The sequence below is a fragment of the Idiotropiscis lumnitzeri genome, chromosome 2, assembly GCF_059441095.1.
Source record: "Idiotropiscis lumnitzeri isolate Australia: NSW breed Sydney's pygmy pipehorse chromosome 2, RoL_Ilum_1.0, whole genome shotgun sequence".
NCBI classification, from domain to species: Eukaryota; Metazoa; Chordata; class Actinopteri; order Syngnathiformes; family Syngnathidae; genus Idiotropiscis; species Idiotropiscis lumnitzeri.
The window spans coordinates 20,128,192-20,147,205 of NC_142392.1; the positions used below are offsets into that span (position 1 = coordinate 20,128,192).

A 19,014-nucleotide genomic window follows, 5' to 3' on the forward strand; every position below is an offset into this window, starting at 1 on the left:
TCTCGTGAGATTAAGAAAAAGCTGCCCAGATATCTGTCTTTGTACTATTTCCTGAACTCCAGAAATTGAAGAAACTAAATATCGGAACTCTAATCAGTTGTTGTTGAGTCTTTATTTGACCCTTTTCTTCTTGTGTACAAAAAAACTAACACGCATTGGAGTAAGTTTGGCTTTTAAAGGTTGATTTACGAAACTACTTCTCATTTCCATGGTGACTGAACTCCAACATCATCTTTCCACAAAGAGTCAGTTCCTTCAGTTTTTTTGTCTTTTTTTAAGCTTCAAGGATCGCTGCTATTGTCACCAGCACAATTGTGTCTCTCAGCTTGCTGTTTAGTGGCGAATTTTTTAGCACAAACGCTGCAACTGAATGGCTTGTCTCCACTGTGTGTTCTTGTGTGGCTTGTTAAATTCGCCTTTTGAGAGAAACATTTTCCACAAACTAAGCATGAAAAAGATTTTTCACCACTGTGTGTTCTCATGTGCCTTACCAAATGAGACTTTTGAGAGAAACCTTTTCCACAAACTGAGCAGGAAAAAGGTTTTTCTCCACTATGTATTCTTGTGTGACTTGTTAAATTTGCCTTTTGAGAGAAACTCTTGCCACAAACTGAGCAGGAAAAAGGTTTTTCACCACTGTGTGTTCTTCTATGGTTTGTTAAAGTTGATTTATCAAAGAAGCTTCTGCCACAAACTGAGCAGGAAAAAGGTTTTTCACCACTGTGTGTTGTTGTGTGTTTTGTTAAACTTATCTTATGAGAGAAACTCTTGCCACAAACTGAGCAAGAAAAAGGTTTTTCACCACTGTGTGTTCTTGTGTGTTCTGTTAAATATGTCTTTTCCGAGAAGCATTTTCCACAAACTGAGCAGGAAAAAGGTTTTTCACCACTGTGTGTTCTTGTGTGGCTTGTTAAATGTGATTTTCGGGAGAAACTCTTGCCACAAACTGAGCAGGAAAATGTTTTTTCTCCAGTGTGTGTTCTTGTGTGTCTTGTTAACGTTGCGTTTTGAGAGCTTTTACCATGAACTGAGCAAGAAAAAGGGTTTTCTCCACTGTGTGTTTTTTTGTGCCCTTTTAAACACAAAGTTAATGAGTCAGTGTGACGTGCCCTTTCACCTTTAGCTTGCCCATTATCATCATCATTATCACCATCATCATCGTCATGAGCGTCTGATAATGTGTCCTCATTATGTGCTTGTGATGGCCCACAATGGTCTTCATCACCTTCTGTTGTCACGTGATGACTTGAACTGCTACTTGGAGGCTCCGCCCCTCTCTTGTCCTCACTCTCATCCTTGTTTTCATCTTCACTCTTTGTAGGGACAACGTTCACTGGTGACTTGTTAATCTCCTCCTCCTCCTTCTTGATGTGAGTCAAGTTTGGCTCCTCTTTCACAGAACAGAGATCGTTTTCACTGACGTCTGTAGGACACAAAAAGACAAATTTGGTTTGGTCAAGTCAAAGCTCAGGCGGCGACTTTGTCTTATATTGTTTCTAGTACATTCCAACATTCCCCTTTTTAATTTTTTTTATAAAATTTCTGTTTCTAAATAAATTTGAAAACAAAATTACGTGTGAAGAATCAAAATCCCTACGCATAAATTAAGCAACAACACTTTCACTCTGACATATATGAATAAGGTGTATTTTAAAGTTATCCAATATGTATTAAAATTAGACTAAGATACACCATAATATTATTAGAGTTCACTGAATTATTTTGTAACTGCAATGATGCTTAACAGCCATAGGGTGTCAGTAATGAGTAACAAAGTAACACAAGACCTCCCTCTGATACATCATAATTGCCATTTGCATAAATTATCAAGAACTTTGAGTTGCGGGGGAGATGCAAACCACCTGGGCCACAGGAACTTTATGACCAGGAACTAAATGTTCCTGGACTTGTTGGTGGAAAATGGGGTTGTGACGTTCTCCATTTTTAAGCCCAAAGTAAGCCAAAGATACAGATGCATTCCTTGCAGCATGCGCTTGTTCACTGATGAGATCCGTGCAACCCTGGATGGATGCATTCAATGTATTTTAAATGTTTGGATGGGGTGAAACTATGCACACGTGCACAGAACAGTGCAGAGCCACGGGAGGTTCATTGACTCTCACCCGACCAAGACAGTACAAAGTTCATAAATAAAAAAAAAGACTAATACGTACTTTTTTTTTTTAGCTTAACATTTTGTGTTTTATTCACTAAAATTCATCAACCTCCATTGATGTTTTCGCCGCAGTGTGCACATTTTTTAGAGTCAGGTAGAATTCCTTCCCTAAGTCATTGCTTGAACAAGATATAAATAGAAAATTGAAAATGTAAAATAATCAGTTCAAATTTTATACTGGGAAAAACACGGAGTGTACCCCCCACTATTGGTTATTCTTTGGCATTTATTTTCTGCACTGATTTAATATGGCATAAACAAATGTTTCGCAAAACGACAGGTAAAAGGCAATAATTAAAAATAAAACGGCAATAACCTTGAACGCATTCCCCCAAACAACTGAATGTTGTGATGCATATTTTTAACAATAGAAAGCCGTTCTTTACAAAGCAAATGAGAGTTAGACGTACAAACCTGCTTTGTGTAGCACAACACGAAGCTGCTTGCAAACTTCGCCCAGCAGTTGAAGATGTTGCTCGTTCTCTTCTTTTATTCCACAAGGTTCCTCTTCGTACTTGGGTGTCGTTCTTTCACACATTTTCAAATGATAATTCCAAAAAACCGCACTTGATCTCTGCTTGGCGATGAGTCATGTGCCTCTTTTCGTTAGCGGCTAGCTAGCTTACAAGCTAAGCTAACAAGCTAAGCTAACTGCACCGAAAAGCATCAACGCGCGAAAATTAGATTATCGGGACACAAAGACTTAATGAATTATGTCGATGTCCTTTAGAGTAGCACTGGACATCCTGTGAGAAAATTACAGTCGGTTCCACACTAAATCAGAAAAATTTAGCGGTGGTTGTTTTTATTTCGGTGTGGACGGGTCGGTGGATGTGGACGAGGTCGAAGTTGCGCGCTTCCTAATGACGTCATGCTTTAAACACGTATTTTTCAAATATATTTCTTTGCCTCTGTGTTTGTTTTACCCCTGGCTGTTTTGTTTTAATATATATTTTATATAATATTTTAATTCGGTCGATGAAAAAATTAACAAAATAAATAAATTGAAGCCACATTGGCGAGGCAGTTCTTACGTCACTTCCGCCTTTGGCTTGAGAAGCCGCTGCTGCTCCAGCAGTGGGACGTTTACGTTTCTCCTACCGAACTTGCAACAATGCTGTGGTTCACTCGGGCTGCATGAATATAATGTCTGCATATACTCGCAGTGCTTCTCAATTATTTCACACCCACCCCTGTTTAAGTGGGGTTTTCTAAGAAAAGATACAAGTCCAGTTTCTTTGCTCTGACCCAACTTGGCCAGCGTTTATTTCCAACAACGTGTTCCTCGAATGCCCTGCAGTCCTAACAACAGGCTTACACACATCCAACTGCCCTGCAGTGCCCCCTACTGATGCACCTGATAACACAGCATACCATATTGTTACATCCTTTCTCTTTTTGGAAAGCTTGTCCTTTAAATTGGACTTGGTGCCGAACACATACAATGTGAACAATGCTGAGACTGTGGCAGTTGAAAGGAGCACACACGACTGACTGTGAACACGTCTTTATTCCAAGACTGCCAACAACAGAATAACGCACAATAACAAATTCGCGCCAACAAACATTCACATGGATACGCCCCCAAACGGGATTCCTGCTGGGTGAGAGGCATGGTCCTAATGTCCGCCACACAGCCCCCCCCCGAACACCCAGAAGGTCGCTCAGAATGAAAACCTCACAGGGGGCTTCACCGGCCTGCCACAACGACTACGCAGGCCATCCTTTAGTGGTGCAGTTGAAACCCGGTGGGCAGGGGGGTCAGGCGAGACAGGAGCGGGAGCACGACACACAACGTCGTCGCGCGGAAGTGAGGGCGCGGACTTTGGAGGGCGACCGCGGCGAGGGACGTGGGCCGGCAACAGCACATCGCCTGCAACCAAATGAGCTGGTTTTAGCCTATCTACGGAGACGCACTCCCTTCGCCCACCCATATCAAGCACAAAACTCTTATCGCCGTGCTCCAGCACCCTAAACGGGCCGTCATACGGTGGCTGCAAGGGCGAGCGGTGGGCATCGTGGCGCACAAAAACAAAACGGGCTGACATAAGCGCGGACGGCACGAATACCTTGGGAACACAGTGGTGAACCGGTGCAGGGCTCAGGGGCCCCCCCGACAAAAAGGAAAAGGGCGGAGCGTCCAAACCGTCTGGCAGAAATTCACCAGGTACGCGAAGCGGCTGACCGAGCACCAACTCAGCAGGAGCGGCGTTAAGATCCTCCTTCGGCGCTGAACGTAAGCCGAGCAAAATCCATGGCAGACGGTCGACCCAGTTACCGTCCGATAACGCAGCTCGCAGCGCAGCTTTAAGTGACCGGTGAAAACGTTCGCACAAACCGTTAGCCTGCGGATGGTAGGCAGTAGTGCGGTGCACGCGCACACCCAACGATACTGCCAAGGCTGACCAGAGCTCAGATACAAACTGGGGGCCCCTGTCCGAGGTGATATCGGACGGCGTGCCGAAACGCGCGACCCAGGACGACAGAAACGCACGGGCTATATCCACCGAGGTCGTGGAGGACAGAGGAACCGCCTCTGGCCACCTAGTCGTCCGGTCCACCATAGTGAGTAGGTGAGTAAAACCTTGCGAAGGGGGAAGGGGACCTACCAAGTCCACATGCACATGGTCGAACCTCCTGGCCGGAATCGGAAAAGGTTCAAGGCTCGACCTGGTGTGTCGGTGGACTTTGGCACGCTGACATGCTACACAGGCCGCTGCCCACATCCTGACGTCCTTACGAAGCCCGGGCCAGACAAACTTTGCCCCAACCAGTTTGACCGATGCACGGACGCCAGGGTGTGACAGGGAGTGGATCGAATCAAAAATCCGGCGACGCCATTCCAACGGAACTACAGGACGAGGGCGGCCCGTGGACACATCGCAGAGGAGAGCAGTGCGACCGCCCCGCAACACCACCTCCTCAAGCTTAAGAGCCGTACTCACTGCCTTGAGGTTGCGGATGTCAGGATCAACGGACTGGTCGGCAGCCATTTCCGAAAAATCAACCCCGAGCTGGACTGGACACACGATCGCGCGCGATAAACAATCAGCCACAGGGTTACACTTACCGGCCACGTGCCGAACGTCCGTCGTAAACTCTGAAACGGCCGCCAAGTGCCGCTGCTGACGGGCCGACCATGGTTCAGTAACCTTTGACATCGCAAACGTAAGTGGCTTATGATCCACGTAAGCCGTGAAACGGCGTCCTTCAAGAAGGAAGCGAAAGTGGCGCGTCGCAAGGTACAAAGCCAACAACTCTCGGTCGAAAACACTATACTTGCGTTCGTTATCCCGCAGCTTACGACTGAAAAACGCAAGAGGCTGCCACACATTTGCCACGAGCTGCTCAACCACTGCCCCAACAGCTATATCAGAAGCATCTGTAGTTAAGGCAACTTGCGCAGTCGCAATCGGGTGGACCAGGAGAGTCGCACTCGCCAGGGCGTCCTTAGTTTGTTGAAAAGCCTGTTCCCGCCGTGCAGACCACTCGACAGTATCATTAGCTTTCTTATTTTTCAAGGCATTGTAAAGAGGATGCAGGAGGTGGGCCGCACGCGGGAGAAACCGGTTATAAAAATTAACCATGCCCAAAAACTCCTGCAGCGCCTTAATTGAGGCCGGGCGGGGGAAATCCACCACTGCCTTCACCTTGGCGGGCAAGGGGACCGCGCCCTGTGCTGAAATCCGGTGGCCTAAGAAATCAATCTCAGCCAGACCAAATTGACATTTCGCCGGGTTAACGATCAGACCATGCGAATCAAGACGCTTGAAAACCTCTGTTAAGTGCGACAGATGTTCCTCTGGTGAAGGACTGGCCACCAGAATATCGTCAAGATAAACAAACACAAAGTCGAGGTTGCGCAACACAGAGTCCATCAATCTTTGAAAAGTCTGTGCTGCCCCCTTCAGTCCAAAAGGCATGCGCAAGAATTCAAAAAGACCGAACGGGGTTATCACCGCGGTTTTGGGCACATCTTCCGCCTGCACAGGCACCTGGTGGTAACCACGGACCAAGTCCACTTTTGAAAAAATGGTGGTGCCCGCCAAACGGGTGGAAAAGTCTTGAATGTGTGGAATGGGGTAACGGTCATGCGTAGTCACATTGTTAAGGCGACGAAAATCACCACAAGGCCGCCAGGAACCATCCCTTTTAGGCACCATGTGTAAAGGCGAGGCCCACGGACTGTTAGAACGCCTCACAATCCCCAAACGCTCCATTGTAGCAAACTCCCCTTTTGCTATCGCCAATTTGGCCGCGTCAAGGCGACGCGCGCGAGCAAAAACAGGCGGGCCGACCGTGGGTATGAAATGCTCCACCCCGTGTTTAGTGCATGCGGTGGAAAAGGCTGGAGTCGTTAGGGAGGGAAAGTCTGTCAGCAGGCGCTGATAAATGTCACCCGATGCCAAATAATTCGCATGCGTTAATGGCCCGAGTCCCCCAGCCTCACACGGAAAAGTAGCAAAAGAAACAGCGTCAATCAAACGGCGGTTTGCGACATCAACGAGCAGTCCATGTGCACACAGAAAATCCGCGCCGATAATGGGAACCGTGATTGCGGCAACAAGAAAGTTCCACTGGAAATCACGTCCATGGAAGCACAGAGTCACCGACCTGGAACCAAAGCTGATGATGGGCGAGCCGTTAGCCGCACACAGGGGTGGTCCGCAAACGCCGCCCGCCTTGTCCACGGCGGAGGGTGTAAGCAGGCTGACTTGCGACCCGCAGTCCACCAGGAAACGTCGTCCAGAGGACGAGTCTGTGAGGAAAAGCAGCTCGCTCTCTTTGCCGGCGCCCACAGCCACTACTGAACGCCGGCGTTGGAGTTTCCCGGAGCTTCGTAGGTGCAGGGGGGAACACAACGCCGAGCCCTGGCGCCAAACCGCTGATGGAAGAAGCAGAGAACCTTCCCACGACGCTTTCGAACGACCACTGCGGCCACCGTTGGCGGATCCACGTCTGGTGTCGTCTCAAGGGTGGAATCGGCCGCCACACTTTGCACGGCGAACCGTCTCGTAACCAGCAGAACTCGATCCGCTTCCTCAGCCAAACCTCGATGATCACCGGTCGCCAGACAAGCGGAGTTAGCCAACACTGCGCGCACCGGAGATGGTAGCTGTCGCAGGAAAATGTGCGGGAAAATAAAACCGCCCTCATCCGAACCCAAGAGCGACAGCATATTGTCCATGAGATCCACCGCCGTGCCATCGCCCAAACCGGGCTGGGAAAGGAGCCTATCTGCCCTCTCTGAGTCCGACAAACAGAACCTCCTCAGCAGAAGCTGTTTGAGCGCGTCGTATTTCCCGCCATGTGGAGGTGCTCGCAATAGCTGCATAACACGACGTGTAGTCAGTTGGTCGAGGGACGCCACGACCATGTAGTACTTCGGGTCATCGGAGGTGATTCCATGAAGGTGGAAAAGCGCTTCCACATGCTGGAACCACGAAGCCGGATCGCTCTGCCAGAACTCCGGTAGCCTCACGGCAGCGGTGACGGCTGCAAGATGAGGGAGTTGGGGCGGCATGGCCGAGGAAGACACCTCTTCATCTACGACTTGAAACATACTCAGCGTCGGGGTCACCAATGTGGCAGTTGAAATGAGCACACACGACTGACAGTGAACACGTCTTTATTCCAAGACTGCCAACAACAGAATAACACACAATCACAAATTCGCGCCAACAAACATTAACATGAATACGCCCCCAAACGGGATGCCTGCTGGGTGAGAGGCATGGTCCTAATGTCCGCCACAACATCATGTCATTATCCACACCGCTTATCCTGAACAAGGTCGCGGGAGGCTCCTGGAACCTATCCCAGCTGACTTCGGGCGAAAGGCGCACTACACCCTGAACTGGTCGCCAGCCAGTCACAGGGCAGACATAGACACCGTCACTGAGTGGGAACTGAACCCACGCTTCCTGCACACAACTCAGGCGAGTGTACCACTACACCATCTGTTTTGGCCGTTATTATATTTTCAATTGTTTATAGTTAAGAGACTGTTGCATGCCATCCCCTTTAAGTCCCAGTTTGGTGGTGCACTGCCCCTTTAAGAGAGTGTCAAAAGTCAGCGCGAGAACAAGCGCTTCCTGCTCACACAAAGTCTGTTATACACGAAGCCAAGTAGCCGTTAGGTTGTGTCTGATGCTTAAGTCCATAAAACGGCATTCCCTGTAAGTGTTTTTCAAATATTTAACCATTGATTGATGCTAATTAGTAGAGTTTGTAAATCGCAAATTAGGATGTGAACTATTTGCATTGCCGACTGTGCCGCCATTTTGTTTATTGTTGTGATGTATTTGTTACCGTTTCACACCTGCCATATAAAGAGAAGGTCTAAACCCATCCTGGCGTCAGTGACTGATTGTGTGGAGGTGTTTAACTAACTGGTTAGCAGAAAGGTTCTGTGAGGCCAGTATACACACACATCCATGTCTAACCAAATTAAAGATTACATGGACTAAACTGGTTTGATTATTCCTCACCTGGACAATATTGTGTTCTAATCAACTCCTGAAAATCTGTCCTACAAGCAAATATTTTACAGAAGGATTGTATTATGATTGCTGGCATTATTTTAAACACTTACAGGACAGAAGGTCAATTATTTAATTTAGCAGGTTCATATTTACGGAATATGTTAAACATTGATGAAACAAAAAGCATTTATCAGATGAAAGTAGAAGCACGGCTCACAAGAATAACTGGGATTGTAGTCCTGATGTTTTCTGATTTATTATATTTTTCTCATATGCTAAATTTATAGTACTTAGTTGAAATGTGTGAACTTTATTGAAATTTTGGGTAGTGAGAACAAATTTGCACACATAGCATTTCCATGACTTGCATTCACATTCACAGCACTTCATGGACAAATACGACGAAGCACATTCTCCACATTGGCTGTAGAGATGCAAACATACCCAATTGGGCACTGGAGGACTCACACAGACGCTATAAAAAAAACACATTCCGAAAGACAGAACAATTGGAGATCGGAGCACATGCACATACACACGCACGTACACAAGCTCATACACATAGACTCGCACATACACATGTACATACACGTATACCTGCATATACACGTGCACATACACATGCACACCGACAAGATTCCAGAGCAATGCCAGCTGGAGAGACGGAGAGACTGCCCGCCGGAGAAGGCCAGCCTTGGCGTTCCAGTCTTGGGGACAAGACGGGAATCAACTATCCAGACGATGACTAACCTGGGGAGGACCTTCCCTTGGACGTGGAACCGTGCCGTGGGAGGGAGCGAGGACGACCGATTCAACCTACATTACCCTTGTGTTGCAAGTATGGTGACGAGCTTGCGTGACGTGTGGGGTGCGCATGCGTGGAGGAGGGAGGGGTCGGATGTTGTTGGAGTGTTGAATGAATGAAAAGGAGGAAGTGAAAAATGGAAGAGGGAAGAGCATGAAAACAATAAAGCGAGGCTACAGGTACACCACTGTCTCCCTGCTGGCGTGTTATTATTGATTGGGAGGACTCCGCTTTTCGACGACGTGCGGCGATCACGATCCCCGGGCAACTCCGGCCTTGGAGACGAATCTCCCCTGCGTCCCCCACCCGACCACGGTCAGGAGGAAACCGAGCAGGAACGGATAACACTTGACATAAAAAACTCCTATTAAAACTGAAGTGGGCTGAAAGATGGCCCGCATTTTTCGACTGTGCTCGCCCGAGTGCAGTTTTCTCGTGACATTAAGAAAAAGCCGCCCAGATATCTGTCTTTGTACTATTTCCTGAACTCCAGAAATGGAAGAAACTAAATATCGGAACTCTCATCAGTTGTTGAGTCTTTATTTGACCCTTTTCTTCTTGAGTACAAAAACCGAACACGCATTGGCGTAAGTTTGGCTTTTAAAAGTTGATTTACTAACTACTTCTCATTTCCACGTTGACACAACAACAATACTAAAGCTGTTGCTTTATGTTATCCCTATAGAATTTTTGTTTAAAATCCCCCTGGCTCTTTTTATTGTCCTTTCTATATGTACGTATTAATAACTGTGTTTGGTTTGTTAATGTTAATAGAGTTTTTTTTTTCTTTTTTTTTTTTTAAAACGTATTAGTAAATTTTTATCATGTCACTGATCGTGTAGTGGTACACTCGCCTGAGTTGTGTGCAGGCAGCGTGGGTTCAGTTCCCACTCAGTGACGGTGTCTATGTCTGCCCTGTGACTGGCTGGCGACCAGTTCAGGGTGTCGTGTGCCTTTCGCCCCGAAGTCAGCTGGGATCGGCTCCAGCACCCTCCCGCGACCCTGGCCAGGATAAGCGGTGAGGATAATGAAATGACATGACAAGTATTTATCATCTCATCATTATTTGCACAACAGAGTACTGAGCTTCGAGATCCTCACGATAATAGTTCTCGAAATTATATTTCTTATCAATGTAGCTTAGTTAAGGGATATTTTATTGACAATCTAATCTCAATATACAAAGACAGAAAAACAATTGGTGGTGGGGGGGCGCGAATCTTTTTCTTCTTGGTAGGGGCGGGCGTGATATAATTGAGAAGCACTACTAGTATATGCAGACATTATATTCATACAATCTTACAGCCCGAGTGAACCACAGCATTGTTGCAAGTTCGGGAGGAGAAACGTAAACGGCTTCTCAGGGCATAGGCGGAAGTGACGTAAGAGCTGACGCGACGCGCAACTGTGGCGTTAATTTAGTTATTTTGTTAATTTTTTATCAACCGAATAAAAATATTATATAAAATATATATTAAAATCGAACAGCCAGGTGTAAAAACAAACACAGAGGCAAAGAAACATATTTGAAAAATACGTGCTTTAGCATGACGTCATTAGCAAGCGCGCAGCTTCCGAAGGCCCGTCCATATGGGCTGATATTTGTGCCACAAGAAACTGAATATTTGAATTGAAGACTGGATATTTGAATTGAAGACTGGATATTTGAATTGAAGAGTCGATATTTGAATAATTAATAATTCAAAAATTCAGTTTTTAATTCAAATATCCAGTCTTCAGTTCAAATATCCAGTCTTCAATTCAAATATTCAGTTTCTAGTGGCACAAATATCAGCCCATAGTATGGTCGTTTTTCAAAGTCGCACAGAAAGGATTTCCTGTTCGACACGAAAGCGGAAGAACAGGACACACCCCGCTGTGATATGATTGGCTGCTGGCTGTGTGGCGCACTGTCACCAACTCACCGACAGATGTCGCCATTTGCGATGCAAATCATTGTTATCTTCTAAACATTGGAAAAACGTAAGATTTGAACCGTATGCACGAGAACAAACATTTTAGTTCCCAAATATGAACTTGAGAGATGTATTGTATTTTACTTTTGTTGCTGGTTTTGTTTTCACATCTGACACCATGTTGTTGGTTGGATAGTATTCCAAATGTATTTCCCTATTAATAACAGTTGACATGATAAAGTGATACTTTATGTCAACATATTTGCACCTTTGCAGAGTTTTTCAACAGGTTGCGATGTGGTTGCAAATTTTAAATTAAAATATGTCACTCTTTTATTACTTAACTGTTATTGTGTTAGAAAATAATTTCGGTATTTATTTAAGTACTTTAATATTTCATTATTCGTTTCAGTATTCATTAAACTACAATAATTCACTATTAATTTCAAGATTCATTGAACTGCTTTAGGATTCATTTAGTATTCAATGTTTAATCGTTACAGAATTTCCTTTTTAAATTTTTGTTTCACCATTTTGTCCAATCTTAATCTCTTGGAAAATTATTTAGCAAGCACCAACACAAGGTTTTTAAAGATTGTGGTAAATTTCCGCTGTTGATGTGCGGGTCTGGCTCAGCTCCCCTCCGGACAGGTCGCCAGGCAAGGTTGGCTTGGTGATGGAAAAAACTTCTGACACACACCGGTGGTTGGAAGAAGATTTTATTGATCTCAGCTGATGTCAGAAGTTCCCAAAAGAAAAAAGGTGTCTCCCTCTCGCGCCTTCCCTTCTTATAGGGAAGGCAAACAAAAGACATGAATATCTAATTCTCGCTTGTTGCATATTCATTTTATCCTGCTGCCTTTCAACTGACCCTCGAACTGCGGGGCACAGACTCCCCAGATGGGACTTCCCGGCGCCAGACCCCTCTTTTGTAAACCCCCTCCTTGGGACGCAGATAACCCCTGTTCTGCTTCCTGACCCCCCGTAGATAAAGCTAAAGTCTCGTGCCTCTCAGGGCGGCAATCTACGTGTCGAAGGGGGAGTCAGGAAGCCCTGGGGGAGTTCAAAGCAACAGTTGTCATGGCCATAAAATAAGTTGTCTTTGTCAGACCTTGTGAAAATACACTACACATCCCCCCTTCGAGGCAACCCCAGATTGCCTCGACACTTAGTTAAGATAAAACAAAAACGACATCAGCATGAATCCAAAAATCTCAATCCAACATTTTATGCCAATCCCATGTCTACAATTTGAAACCTATTTGACTAGATCCTAAATGATGCTCAAGGCATGTTACTTAAGGTTAACTTTAGACTAGGAAAAGCTAATCTAATAAGGCCAAATCACTCCCTGATGGCACCCTAACACCTCCCACAGGACTACACACCACCGCAAAAATTTAAAAGATCTCATATCAACCACCCCGGTCACATCAAATTTACCCCTTGACTGGTAATTCTTTTAGCAAACCGACATTAACATTAGGCAAATTTCGATGCAGTCCATACGGAAGTGTTAGGGACCCACCGAGCCTCCGTCGGAAAAACCCCCCTCGTGTAGAGAGTGGGGAAAAAGAGGGAGGCCCATACTAACCAACAAACAATGTTTACAGATTGCCACAAATACAAAGGCCATGAACATGAAAACGAGCATAAAGGCTTCATATGACATGCTGAAGCACCACAGGTATAAGTGAAAGAATAGTCATGCAGCAAATACAAATGATATCAAAACACAGTAAACATGTTCCACCGTTCCGTGCCTCCTGTGTGTGTAGTTGTGTGCTTGTGTATGTGTTGTACAGTCCATTGCACTGATAGAAAAGCACGCCGACAAACAGGACAATACTGGTAAGGGCCCGCAGCCCATAGTCATCGGCCTCGCACCAACGTTTACAGTCCCCTCAACGGTCTGCAGGACCCTGGCCAGTTCCTTAGTGTCCTGTAGCAGTAAAAGCATCATAAATCTCCTTTGACCCCCCTTGGATCCCATCCAACCTCACAGCCATATTCAGGACATGATTGACTTGCTCGGGCAACACTTTAGGAAAAAACAGATCTGATGGTCGCATCCTCCAACACTCATAGGAGTCCTCCATGTCACTTGCTCCAAGCGGGGTTCCAATCTGCATCCACCTCCAGTTACACTCCACCTGAAATACAACAAGCAGAAACACTCCCCACAAAATTGAGCACCTGAGGTGCCAAATGAAATAATTTTCAACATGAGAAATAGGCACATTCCAGGACGTAGATGGCTCCACGGCCACTGCAATCTTCAACACAGCCACCGTCTCCGGAATGCCCCCCTCCGTCCCCAAACTGTACCAACACTGACTCTGTCAAATAGGGGAGGGTGCAGAGACAGCAAAAAATTGGGGAAGCCGCGGAGCGGAGCCCAACATCAGTCGAACTCCAGGTCCACAACCCCTCCGGCAGAGATGCAAACAGGACTTTCGCTTCAGAGTGACCCATTCCCTGTCCCGCATAGTGTCGAGAAATTTGGTAATGTTCCAAAACAAATGAATTTGTAATGGGGCTGAAATACGCTACCCTGATAGTGAAACAGAGTATTCAACATCTGAACTGAAAACCCGTCAGTCGTCTTCACCATGGGGCCTAAGTCTTTAGTATGATAATGCGCGCCGTCAGTTAATGTGATTTGTGGCAGGCGAACGTAGACCATTCATACTGTCTCCTCTGCTCCGGAGCAAGGCGCACATGCAAGGCAACGCCGGTAGACATAACAAACACATAATCATCATGTAAGATCTATTTCTCACCCTCGATTTTGGGTGAATGCACACTGACAAACCAAATCATCATAACTCAGTGTTCAATGCAAAGTACCAATTGGTGGTTTGAATGAGTGGGGGCGGCTACGCCACGCAGACCAGAGCAGGAACAGGACGTACAAACCGCGGGAGGATGGAGACCCTGGTTTCAGAGCTGCCAGGTCTACTGGAACGGAGGAGAGCACAACGTATGCTTCCCCCGGCGGATGTGCACAGTCAAATTCAGTCCCATCTGGTAATGCCACTCAAATACCAGTGTTAGTTTCATTTGTGCGGTGTCAGTCCACTGCAGTGACTCGGGCAATCTCCAGAAGTCCACAAGGGTTGACAGTGTTGTTGCTCACTGCGATGTGCAGAGGGAGCTTGTAAAGCCTGGAATATCTTGTCCCACCATCAAAAACTGTTGTCCATCTACCGTCACCGGAATGCCGGGATCTGCCAGTCCTTGAACGCTGAGGCTCCGCGGGCACCCCTATTGTGGAATGGGGTCCCAATCTGGTTGAGGAGTCAAGTGTGCTTTGAGAGGCCATGGAAGCGTTGTCAGAGGAGTGGGTAGCGGTGGTGCCCCCTCGCTGGTGGAGCTCTTTGTGACAGGCATGGCACTGGACCACAGGATGGCACCTTTCAGGAAGTGGCTCAGTATGGACAGCTCATCACCCAGTGACCCCACAGCAAGGGCACGTCCCACTCACAACCCATGTCTATAACCACTCCTACTTTTGTTACGTGACCTTGCAGACCGGCTGGTGCGGACAACAAGCCTGCTGTGGCGCTGCATTACCAGAACCTGGCGCAGGAGCAGCAGAAACGGAAGGCGCAAGCGCAGTGGGAGCTGTCTGTATTAGCCGCGGCATTAGCTGCTCCCCCACTTATTTATTTTTTTTCCTTTCCATATTCTTTGTCCTTTCCCAATGAATTTGCACTCTTGGCCCTCTGAACCCGCAAATGTAGCAATTCTTTTTCTACACCCAAGGCAATATTTCCTTTCATTGATGTCGTGCAAATTGACGCAAAAATGTGTGCACTACTCAAACCGATTAGCAGTTTCTCATTGACGGACTGTTTCGCATGACGTCAGTAACGGGAAGGGGCACGCCCTTAAGGACGGCCACCTGGAACAGCTGTGTGGTGATGACACTATTGGACGGGTCACTTGCGGAAGTTTCAATCCATTCACGTCTCGCCCTGGCAACATGGCCAGGCCTGTCTCCCATAAGAGCTCACTAACCTAATCCCTCATAACAATGACTAGATGGAATCAACTCACAGTTAACAGCATGTGTCATCTATAAATTATTTTAAATTATGTTGAACCCCTTAAAGGTCTGTCAAAAATTCCTGACTGTTAATCACCCAAACCTAAATTATTTCTCCCAATAGGTATCCTCATCATATTTTACCTATTCCGATGCCAATTGGTTTTGTCTTCTATTTATTATTCCCTTTTAATTCCCATGAACACATCAACTATAATTTAGCTATTCTTTTTCAACTAACTCTAATAGGACCCCGTTTTCCTCAACCAAGGTGTCAGTAGCCTTTAAACTGGATCATCTGCAGACTAAAAACTTCTACTTTACTGTATATCAAAAGTCCCCTCATAACATGACAATTCGTCATATTCCCATATAATTACTATCTCAAAATGCCGTTTCATTCATTGAATTACCTCAGTACAACCGTCACCAAACTGAAGCATGCAACATTAGACGTATTTTGTTTGGCATGACCTCTAACCTTGCGTGTTCTGTTTTAACCCAATTGTATCTCTTATCAGTATCGCTGTTTCATTAGTTGCTGCCGGTCGTAAAAAGGAGGGGTTCAGAGAGGAATTTCACTCTCAGGGGCAATCCCAAACTTATGTTTCCAGGACATTGTGACACTCTAGGCTGGTTTATTATCCTTCTTATTGCAATTTTACTGCATTCAGTCTTCCTCGAGACTGAATACATTATAGTTTTTCTCAAATAGTTAATCGTAGTTTGCCACTTTAGCTTTTGCGCTTTCCATATTGCCAAGTCAGATTCCACGTATCATGCCTTTATCCTTTTAAGATCTTGGATTTCTCTTTTTTTTTTTTTTTTTTTTAAAACACCCCTACTTGAATTGAAGATTAATTTCACCCCAATGATTTTGTAGCCAATTATCTTTTTATCGTTCTAAATTTGCTTTAGTTATTATCCAAATTTTGAAATATATTTTATGCTGCATCTTTCAATGCAAACTACGACGCTCACGCGTTAGCTTTTTTGATAAACTGATGACACTGCTTAATAATGCAATCACCTAAGGACACATGGGTTTTTTTAGAAGGGGCACTTCTGACTACAAAGGACCTTGCACTGGTTTATAACTATCACCCCTTATCTCCTGCGTGGGGGCTGCCTGACGTCCTGGTCCCACAGTAGATTGAGGTGAGACCCCAGCGCTCTGCTTGCATTCTTCCTGCTGGGCCCAATCTTCAACTCTTTCACCTCAGCATGATCATTGTTGATATGTCCTGTTAACACTTAAACATCTTTACATGCAAAAACAATTATGTGAACAAAATACTGCATCTATCTCCCCCCTTTGACACATGCCCCACATGTGTCAACACAAATAACAATAAAAACTGAAAAAAATTAATTCGTTGACCAGCCTTCTCTCCTTCTGGAATGGACACTCACTTGAATGCTGAAACACAACCGGAAACAACTCACACGAACAAAATCACTTCCCATCTAGTACCTGCTCCCGCAACCTGCTTGACATGGGAACGGCTCTAACAAAACACACCTCAATAAACAAACACCCACTTACGACAACAAACCACATCATACAAATCAAACACCACATAATCTCGGAACTGGAATCAGCAGCGTCCATCCTGTAAATCAGCCTGAATTCATCAACAACAAAATCAACCAAACAGGAAAAATAAATGGTTAGGGTTAAAAATTAACAAATATAGCATATCATTCTCCCAGAAGGTGATCCGCAACCTGCAAAATCAACATAAATCACATAACCAACCCAGCGTCTGCTCCTTTAGCAATGGCTGAGCATTCAAGCTGAAAAAAAGGTTAAAAAACAAAACATTTCACGAAGTCACAATTGTCACTTGGTCTCAGTCTCTGGCACGAATGCCATATGTAGGGTCACTGTCCAAGTTTTTCCGTCTCATAGTCGACATCTGTGTCACCTCTCATACAGTCCAAAGTCATTCACAGCTGGTACAGTTGTGTCCAGCACTATTACTGCAATAGGCCTTCTCCATTTGACTAATTTGGTTGTCAAATGGTGCCATAAGATGTACCACTTCCAAATTATTCGTCCACACAGATTTGGTCAAGAACCGTCACCGATCAGTCGGTGTATCCCATTTGTTGAACCGCACAGTTTATGCAGTATATAGTTCCAGGTGAGAGGAATTTATCCTCTTATCTTGTTCACATCATCTCCAACTCTCAATGCACTTTCCCTTGAACATCTTCACACATGCCTCTTCAAGCAGGCTACCTTTTATCAATTAAACAATCCCCCATGTGGTTGATTGACTCCCATTCTCAATATATAGTCTAAGTGTAATTTTAATGGTGGCCACCCACACACACACACACACACACACACACCGCACTAGTGACTGACACATTTCCATCCTCTCACAAAACCTTTAATCACACGCAAATGAGTCATTTCACAGAATCAGAGCTAATTTTCTTCAATCAACAGCTCCAATCCACCATTACCAGTATTATTGCTTTCCCCAACTCCTTTCCAACTCATTGTAGTCCAATAGATCAGATGGATATCAAGTGCAAGACCTAATTTACCTTGAAAACAACTCCGCCCCCTCATTGGCTCTAATCTCCTCAAATTTATCCTAAAATGAATATTGAATTGTATGTTTAAAGTTCTTCCCGTGGCCTTCCCAAATACACCTATAATCCTAGAACGTGGTTCAAATCCCCTCTTTGTTTGCTTCAATTGTTAACAAAACTTTAATACCTAAAGTTGTGCTGTATCTTCAAGTTCTTCTGTTTAATACATCTTGGATTACAACTGCTCTTTTTTCTTCCCACATCCATGTGTTTATCTTCTCATTTGTTGTCATCCCGAACCTCTCTTGCAGGTTGTCAAACTCTATTTTGTTTTGTCTTGATTTCTTACTCGTTTATTTAATTATTTGTATCTCCTCAACGTCAATTTACAACGTTCATGCCTCCCCTTTTTCTAGTTCATTTTATTGTTTTCTGTGTGTAATTCCTTGGTGTTGTCACATGATCTTAATTACAGTAGTTAAATTTATATAATTTCTTTCTGTTTTGTAACCCCCTATAAGATTTCTCCGACTAAAAGTTTGTGGTCATTCAACTTCACTGTTCGAGCTGCAAATTGTTCATTCCTAATCAATCCACGAATGCTTTTTCCTCAAGAATTAATCTGTCTAGCTAACTATGGGAAGCCTACAATACCCCCCTTTAATGATGCCTCAAATGAACAGTTTGTTTTGTTTTGCTTTTTTATTTTTATTTATTTATTTTTTTATTTTCCTTTTCCCATGCCGCTGTCAACCAAGAAAGTATTGATAGAAATGTATCGCCTAATCATCTGATCAAATCTGGTGATTCATAATTTACCACTGGCTAATTCCAACTCTGCTGCATTAAATCCCACTGTTAGTTGTCGCCACGTGTATATTTTCCTTCTATTTTAATTTAATTCCATATGACTGCTACTCTTCTAAGATGTAACTCACAAGTATTTTATAAATCAGTTGCCCGATACGAATAGTTAAATTGTTTCCTCTTACGAGAGTTCGTATAGTTAGATTGACTGATTTAACAGTCCAGCC

General features: G+C 44.9%; 1 protein-coding gene across 1 annotated transcript in view; it reads right to left on the reverse strand.

Annotated features, from left to right (window-relative positions):
* Window positions 1-214: 214 nt before the first annotated feature.
* LOC148341918 (uncharacterized) overlaps window positions 215-19,014 on the reverse strand; it is a 60,775-nt gene continuing 41,975 nt past the window's right edge. The window contains exon 3 of the mRNA XM_088287992.1: window positions 215-933. Coding sequence (XP_088144118.1) covers window positions 282-933 — 652 coding nt within the window. The 3' untranslated portion in view covers window positions 215-281. The remainder of the gene's footprint in view (window positions 934-19,014) is intronic.